Below are 9,252 nucleotides of genomic sequence, written 5' to 3' on the forward strand. Positions count from 1 at the left end.
AAAAAAAAAAAAAAAAAAAAAAAAAAGAGAAAATAACTGATCTCTCGAATTTACAAAACTTTTAATGGCCAAGCTGGAATCTGTGTGACTGCAAAGCTATACTTTATAAAAAACAATTTTTCAATTTTATTTATATTTATTTGTTGTGGGGCACAGTGTGTTGTTTCAACACATGCATGTACTGCACAATGATCCACTTAGGGTAGACAGCATAGTTTTGTACCCATTAGTCTACCATTTCTACCCTGAGCCCCTTCCCTCCCAGCCTCTTGTAACCATGACTCTACTCTCCACAAAGATGTACTTTTAATCCTACATCTCACTGCATCCACTCTCGTGCCCTACAGCCCACACAGTTTGCAGGGTGTATCCTTAAATCTAAAGCCTGCAAACAAGGCAGCCAGGTAGGTTGTGATGACTTTCTGCACGTTCTCCAGGACAGGACTTAGTAGTCCTTGCGAAATCACGTCTGACATATAACTCTGTTGAGGAACCTCCCAGATCCTGACTGGCAGAAAGACACAGGAGTGGAGAAGGGCGCTTATTAGGCAAAACAAACAATTAAATACTCTAGCAAGGTGCCTAGCACTGTGCAAACCATGAAGACAGGATAACACTTAGGCTACATATCTATTTAAATCAAAGAATATGTAACCCAGTCAGGAATATTCTAGGACTTATTTATTTACCTGTCTTGGGAATCTGATCATTTTAGAACCTCTGAACTGGTCCAGAGGTTCATATTTAAAATTTGACACTCTTGTTCAAGGATCACATGTGTGGGGAGATCTGTGGAGAAACTGGATGGTCAGATCAAAATGCTTCTTCCTTCTCCCACAGGAAAGGCAGAGAGCGAGAGAGAGGCTGTCCTGCCTGCAGGCACAGGTTCTGAGTTAGAAGTCTGGCCTCTGAGTGCAAATGCAATGAAAAATTTCCTAATATTTTCCACAGGGACTTGAACAAGATCCTAAGAGCTGCAACAGCTGCAACCCATGGAGAACATGGTTCCTTTCTAAGACCAAGAGAGCCACGGACTCAGCAGCAGAGATTGGGGCTCATGAAAGGAGACAAGAGAGGTTCCTTCAGTTCATTATTTAGGCTCCTTGCAGGGCCCCAGCACTCACCTCAGCCTGCCAGATGGGGTTCACGGTGTTGCCTATGATCCTGGATCTCCTTTCCTGTCCATGGTGGGGGAGGGCGGGGAAGATGCTGTGCTTGCCAGGTTGGATGGAAATCTTTAGATAAGGGTCTGGGTTGAAAAACATCCCTTTCTTCAACCCCAAGGCCTGGAAATCTATAAAATAAAGGATATTTTAATGTAACTGTGTTTTAGTGAGATGAAAGATCACATTAGGCCTTACATAAGGAGAAAAGTCCATCTAACACATGAAAAATACTTCCCATGTTTAGGCTGTTTTCCACCTCATTATAAATATGGACTAATGTGTCTATAGAGCTCACTATTATTTTGGTGAAAAACCCTTGTAATCAGTCAGTCCAGCTGGCATTGTGATCACGCACTTTTGGTAGGAGCATGGCCCTTGCTGGACGGTTGCCGGCATTCCCTGGGCAGGACAGGATGAGGGGTAGGGTGTGGGGCTGAGGGTCACATCAGGGAAGGTGCTGGGGCACAGAGGGGGGAAACCCAGCTTTGGAAATTCAATGGGTCTAGGTGTAAAATTCCTCTATGAGGTAGAGACATAAAAACAGTTCTGTAGTTTCACAGTAAATGTGGACTTCACTGGGTAAGGAGAGAATTAGGAGACATAAAGAGAGATGAGAGGATTAAAAGAGCAAAGAGCGTAAACAGTGGAGTAAAGAAAAAGGAAACCCGCATGGTGCTCAGTGCACGTCAGCGTGGAGAGCCTGGTCTGTGCACCGCCAGCGAGGCCAAGGCCTGGGCACCACCCCGGCCCTTCGCTGAGATGCCCAGTCACATGATTTCATGCTGCACAGAAGGGGACAGGGGACAGGGGTAGAACATGAGATTGCTGGTGACATGGTACATAGTTGTTCTGGGATAATGTGAAATTACTTTATATTTCTTGGAATTGTATTTATGGTGTCAAGGAATATCATTTTTAAAACTTTTCTATCATTGAAGTATTTCCCAAACAAAATTATTCACATTTATTTACAAATGAAACAAACTGAGTTAAATGTTACACCGAATCAGCAATTCTCAATCATTGTATAATATGTTACCGATGAAAAGTACAGACATTTCCATGTGCATTTACTTAAGAGCTATTCCGAGTTGATTCAAGGTTATCCCCATGATGAAATTATTCTTACTCTCTACCATTATAATTTACTGCCATGGGAGGAAAAACAGGTACAAAACAAGGGCATCACATGAGTTTGCAAAACCCAGGCAATACCCACAGGCGTGTGTGCTCACAAAAGTTGACAACTCCCCTTAGAGAGGCCTGTTCATGAGGCTGGCTCTTGGCTGGTGTCTGGGAACTGGGATTTCAGGGGGGTTCCCACCTTCCCAGAGCTGATCAGGATGGTTTGGGGTGAACACTGCTTTCCTTCTGGGAGTCTGGAATTTTGGCACGTGCTAAGCAGAAGGTGCCCACATGACTAGCACCCACTCCCAAAACCCTGGGCACCAAGTCCCTAGTGAGCTGCCCTGGTGAACAACGTTTCACAGGTGGTGTCTGTCGCATTCGTGCTGGGACTAAGCACGCCCTGAGTAAACCCTGGTGGAGAACTCTGGAAGCTCCCTCCTGGGTCTGCAGACTCCACCCTGTGCACCCCCTCACTTTGCTGGTTTTGCTTGGCAGTCTGTCACTGTGACAACCCTGAGCGGTGAGCACAAGATCACATGCTGAGTCCTCCTAGTATCATTGAACCTGGGTGGTCTTGGGAACCCCAGCCTGGAATGTGAAAGACGTTTATACATCATTCATCACAAAGTAATGACTAGCATCACCTCTGCCTCCACCTACCCTTTATTGCTGGTTACCAATTATTGGGAACCATTCTAAGCACTTAAAATACATTACATGATTTGATCTCAACCACAGACTTCACAAGGTAGGCATTATGTCCCTGATTCCAGGAAGAGAAATTGAAGGCTTGGAGGTTTTCAGAGCTGGTCAATGTCAGAGATGAGATTTGAACTTGTCATTGATTCCAAAGTCTGTGCTTTTAACCAATTATGTTATATTACCTTTTTATAAAGTGCCAATTTTAACATAGGTAAAATTCTTAAGTATAAGTGAATCTTTCTATACTCTCTGTTCTGTTCTATCAAACGACTTGCCTATATCTGCATCAATATGTCTTTATCAAATGTTTGATACCTGGTAAATCAAGTCACTCTCCATTGTTCCAGCTTTTTAAAAAAGAAAACATCTTGTTTTGACACACATTTATTCTCCCAGATAAATCTTATTAATTTAACAGCATCCTTCAAAAAACTGGGATTTTGATTGGAATTGTATTAAATTTATAGATTGGTTTTGGGAGAATAGGTAGCTTACGACATTTTTTTAAATTGAGATTTGCCTAGGTGTGGGTCTCTTTACATACATTTTTTTCTTAGCACCTGATAGTCTTTAATTTGAAGACTCAAAATTATCTTCAGCTCAGGAAAGTCTCGCTCTATTGTTGTTTCTGTTCAATTTTTCTGATTTCTTCATCAAAACACTGATTATGTGTTGGCTCTGTGTGTGTGGTCGTCTCTTTGTATTTTGCCTTCATCTCCAATCATCCTGCCACGCCACTGATTCCAGTTCTGTACTGGGCCTGTGCTCCACGCTGCTTTCCAAAGCCACTTTTAATTCTGTGATTCCTCGACTGTGGTAGACAGAATAATAATGCCCAAACTCTGGTACCTGTGAATATGTTGCCTTACATGGTAAAAGGGACTTTCAGATGTGATCAAGAACTTCGAGATGGGAAGATTAACCTGGACAATCTAGATGGGCCCAGTGTAATCACAAGGGTCCTTATAGGATGGAGTCAGGATGGGCATCATGAAGAGAGGGGCGTGATGACAGAGCAGAGACAGGAGGGATGCAGCCACTGGCCAGAGAGTGTGGCATCTCTGGAGGCTGAAAGAGGCAGAGAGGGTCAGCACTCGAGCCCCCAGAAGGGACCAGCCCTGCTGACACCTTGATCTTAGTCCCTTACAATTCATTCCAGACTTCTGATCTCCAGAGTGGTAAGAACGCATTGTGTTGGTTTAAGCCACTAAGTTTATGGTAATTTGTTATAGCAGCAACAGGAAACAATACACTTGACTTTCTAAGTTTTTATTTTTGCCAACTTCAGAGAAATCCCTTAACCTCTTTTCTCATCTTAGATCTCTTATGCAATACTCTCCTGTATTCTCCTGAGGGTACAAGTGGATGAGTGGTAAATACTTCGCTTCTCTTTAGTAGTCATCTGTCAACAGAATGTTTTCTTTTTCTCTTGAATGTTATATTCTTCAGCTTTTTAATAGGGTAGGATCTTTTCCCCACACATTCTTTAAGTGAAAATTGGTTATTAACCCACGAGCAGACTTTGTGCTCTTGGTGTTTGTGGTCATGAGCTAGTTCAGTCATCTGGCGACTTGCTGCTGGAATCCTTGACCTGCTTTTACACTGAGAGCTGACCAGCGTCTAGCCAACTTGTTGATACTTTGTGGACTTTGCTTAGTAATGGATTTGCTGATTCTATCTTGTCTTTCTGTGAAGAATGGAATTTATTTTGATACTTTCAGGGATTTTTACTTCTTTTCCTAGACACATAGGGAATGCAACACACATATACATGTAGCTACCAAGTATTATACTTCCCTGACCGTTCCAGGCTTGCTCTTTTAGCTGCAAGCTTTATATTTATTCCCAGTCACATTCCATTGCTAGGACTTGTGACATCGGAATAAGTGTGAGAAAAATGATATACTGGGGGACTGCAGGAGATCAACCAACCCATATCTCCTTATGAAGGAGCTTCGTGAAACAAGCTCGGCTGGGGGAGTCTCCTTCCCTCCTGGGCTGTGAGCCCCTGTCTGCATGGCACAGGCAGAACGTGGACCAGGGAACAGTGGTGCTGTTCAGCCCTGCCCTGCCTCCGCGGCGTCCTTCTTGGGCTTCAGGACTTCAATGGAGCTTTGGTTAGTGAAAATTCTTCTTGGTTTCTGGTACATAGTTGTACAGTATTTTTGGTTTATACTGTTTTTGAATGTTAGGACTAATTGTGATTTCTCAAACATTTCAACAAGAACATGAGATTAGCAAATCAGGAGTTGCTAGCTTTCGCCCTAGTAATACAAAATGATTGAGTATTTTTTTCTTTGCTTTTCTTTTTCCAATCTAGACAGACACATGCTAATACTGTCAGTGAATCTTCCCACACATTGGCTGTCCCAAGCTCACTGAGACTTGAGGAGCCCCGTTGGCAGTCTGTGCACTTCACTTCTGCACCCTCCGATCTCTGGCACGTGTGGCCTGCAGCGTTTGCTGGACTGACAAGCTCGGGTGGTAAGTAGAACCCACACTATGCTCAGCGGAGTCCTCAGGCTTCACGCTGCTGTGTCATCTCAGAGGCTGGTAGTGTAGACTTGAGTGAGTGCAATCCTGAGCTTTGTATATTCTTTTAGCCAGAGCAGCTCAATTTTTCTTTTAAACTTTTAATTTTGAAAGTTTTAGATTTACAGAAGACTTCCAAAGATAGTACAAAGATTTCTCACATACCCTTCACCCAGTTTGCCACATTATTAATAATAGATCTGCAACATAACCACTGCCATTTTAGACAAGCCCAAGTACAAAATGGCACCATCCACCTCCTCCCCTCCCCTTCCCTCCCCTGTTCTCTTTTACAAGGAGCCTCATGGTTTCGGAGAAAACGAAACTCTTGGCATTCCCTCATGCGCAGAACTCTCCACCCCATGACCTAACTCAATCCCCACCCCGGGATTACATCACCCAGCTCTTGGTGCCAACAAACCAATATAAGCCCCCACCTCCCTATGTGCTGTCCCCCACTTTGAGCACAGCCCGGCAGATTTCTTTCTTTAATAAAGCTTGACTAGTACCCGGCATTTCGGCTCACTTTCTTTCAGTTAACATATTACAGAACTATGGTACATTCCTGAAAACTAAAAAATGAAATTCATCTTAACTATTAAGCTAAAATACTATTAACTAAATCAACAGACTTTATTTGAATTCCACTGATTTTTTCCATAGATGCAGTTTTCTGAGCAGCTGAGATTTTCTCAGTTTGACTAATTGGATTATGGGGTCCAGGTGAGTTTTATTTAGACACAGAGGTGGACAGCCACTTCTCTCTCCCGGCTCTCCCAGCCTTCCCTTCATAGACTCTCAGTGACTGCCACTTGGCCCTGGACGACAAGTAGAAGTGTAGCCTGTCCCCATCGCCTCACAGTGCTTCTCATCCATTACCTACCGAATTCTCCATGATCCCTGTGAGGTCAAGGGGAACTGAGCAGATATCTTTTAAGGTTTGCTTTACACATGGAGAAATCGAGGCAGGAAGAGGTTGAGTATGTTGTAGGTAAGAGTTAAATTGAGGCGGGTCTCCTGACTCTTGGTTGACATTTTTATTCTCTCCACAAGGCTCTGGGTGAGCAGAACGTACCTGAGAGAGAAAAGCTGATCAGCCTCCGATTTCCTTGCCCTTGGGTGGTCTCGTCAGAGCCAATGCTTTTAAAAATCTGTAAGAAGGAAAATGGGAAACAAGCAAAAAGCATTGAAATGGGTACTCACACCCCAACACAAACAGCTATTTCTCTAGCTACCCCCAAAGAAGAAAGGAGTGTTTTGATTTCTTTGGGCAACTATTGATTAAAAGAAGCTTCTAACAACCTAATGTCTTTACTAGTAAAAGCGGATCTGCAGAGAACTGGAAATCAACAAACACAATTACAAAACATCACAGGCCCTTTGTAACTACTTACGCAAACACGCTTTTTCGCAATCAAATTTGCAAAAAGTATTTATTAAAGCAGGCCTAAGGCAGTAGAATGATAGGTCAACAGATGTTTACTGTTGTAATTATAATGTGTTTCCATTTAGCAAGTAGAGTATAGTGTTAAACTGCTGTATTGTCACTATTATTATTATTTAGTGATTTATAGGAAACTGTTTATTAGGGAAGAGCCTAAGCATTAAGAAGCTACTTCGAGGTCTCTCCTTTTTAATTAATTGCTTTTCTGGGAAATTTCAGAACACAATTGTTACGTGGGTTATATGCAGTGCAGTAGGTATTTATAAACCTAATTCCATAAATGCTTTTTCCCATCATTGCTCAATATATGTTAATGGTTTAATCAAATCAGCTAGAGGCCTTGCCTCCTTCTTCTTCCAGGAGGGTTTTATACAGAAATGATTTTGAGTCTTTATTCAAGGGCAGAATACTCTTCTCAGTTACTTTGCATGCATTGTATGTTTGCAGAAAATAATTGTATAAATCTGAGTATTAAGTAAACCCACACACTGTCCACCTTTTAGAAGATAATCTATAGTGAAGAAAGGAAAAATGGAAAACTTGATAATCTCTTGTTTAAAATTTCTTTGTCTGTGGATGGTGTGGGCTGATTTTCCTCCTTTCTTCTCTCAGTATTCTTGATGCTGTCACAGTTGGGACCGATGTTCCTGTCACCCTCCTTTATGTGAGACAAGAGTGTTGAATGGACACCACACAGCTTCAGCCTGAGGGGCCTTGCTGTGTCCACCCTGAGGCCCAAGTGAGAGGGTGGCAGGGATGCTAGGCGGCTCAGCAGAGGGGACCAGGCAGCAACATATGCAATGGGGCTTGGTGTCCACCTCTTCCACAGGTCTCTGTCTCTCGAGTCCCATCTGATAATAAAGAACTAGAGCAAGATGCAGCAGGGACCGAGGCTCCTTTAGTGGTCATCTTGTTCTTCCCACGGGTTAGCTGACACAGAGAAATGGACATTGATGAGCAGTTCAGAGACTACATCCTCAGGTTGTGGAGACGTGGGCAGGCTGGACTTACAGGGCAGCCCCTGGGGTCCTGTGATGTGGCCTGAGGGCCTCAGCCTTCCCCCCCAACACCACAACCAGGCCAGCAACGGAGCCAACCATGGGCCAGCCTCCTTTGTTCGCCACCCCCACATCTTAGAATGAACTTTTTTTTTTTTTTTTTTGTCTTTTTCGTGACCGGTAAGGGAATCGCACTCCCGAGTGCACCACGAAAATCTTTTAAAATTTATAAATGAATAATATAATCTACTTATATTAATATTATTATATTGTTATTATATTATGTTATTATTTTGTACTTATAATAAAATAAATTAATAAATAAATTTTGATAGGTCTTAAAAAAAAAAAAGAAGCCGCATTACAGTATAAATAATAAAATGTCCAAGCTGGGGCATTTCAGCAGCCAAAAGCAGGGAGTTATGAGTACCACTTTAGATCACAGATCAGTGATTCCCCTAAATACCAGTATCTTTTGACTCCAAGATAAAGCCTATTAAATAATCTGATAATCCTTGAAACCACCTTAAAAAAAAAAAAATCAAGCCAATCCTGGGAAACCAATCCAGGGCCCAGGTTCCATTTCCACCTCCAAATTTCTGATATGTTCAAAGCAGCAAATAGTAAACAGACAAATACGCTTTACAAATGTTTACACTTTTGAGTACATTTCCCTTATTAGAAATTATGACTGTTAGGTGGTAAGGCAGCTCATTCCAAATTCTCTAACAGACGCTTGCAAACTGAAAGAGCAAAGCCATCTTTAGAGGCTTAAAAAAAAATGAAACATAAAGTTCCAAGTCAACTGCATCCCAAGGCAGCCTCAGCCACAGCGATGCCTGAGATAGGAGAATTAGAACAAAGCCCACCAAAGAGGCAAGAGGGCAGACGTGTTGTCCATGTGGGACAAGTGCTAATCCCATGCCCAGCACAAAGCCAGCTCTTCTGTGCATCCTCTGCTAACTGTTTGTGACTCAGGCATCACACACCCCCACATCCAATGTATAAGTGTGAAAGTCGAGATCAGAACAATTCAGTGACTTCCCAAAATCCGCCTGGGATGAACCAGTGACTGGTCTGAATGACTGAAATGAAACAAGAGTTGCAGAGCCCCCACCCCACTCCACTCCATGGAGTCTGATAACCCACGGCCATTTCTTCAGATCCAGCCTGGCTGCTCGCCTCTTGGCTTATATTTTGTTCATGTTTTGTTCTTGTTCATAGTCTGCCAGGTCCCCTCTGCTTTCTGATGCTGCTACCATCAAGCCAGCTTCCAGAGTCT

General features: G+C 42.8%; 1 protein-coding gene across 1 annotated transcript in view; it reads right to left on the reverse strand.

The window, feature by feature from the left end:
- The window catches only part of LOC103607516 (E3 ubiquitin-protein ligase HECW1-like), an 81,247-nt gene that overhangs the window by 36,700 nt on the left and 35,295 nt on the right, over nucleotides 1-9,252 (reverse strand). Inside the window, exons 4-5 of the mRNA XM_008592013.1 lie at nucleotides 6,604-6,679; nucleotides 1,125-1,294 (exon numbers count right to left, since the gene is read on the reverse strand). Coding sequence (XP_008590235.1) covers nucleotides 1,125-1,294; nucleotides 6,604-6,679 — 246 coding nt within the window. The remainder of the gene's footprint in view (nucleotides 1-1,124; nucleotides 1,295-6,603; nucleotides 6,680-9,252) is intronic.

The sequence above is a fragment of the Galeopterus variegatus genome, unplaced genomic scaffold (assembly GCF_000696425.1).
Source record: "Galeopterus variegatus unplaced genomic scaffold, G_variegatus-3.0.2 Scaffold7502, whole genome shotgun sequence".
Classification (NCBI taxonomy): domain Eukaryota; kingdom Metazoa; phylum Chordata; class Mammalia; order Dermoptera; family Cynocephalidae; genus Galeopterus; species Galeopterus variegatus.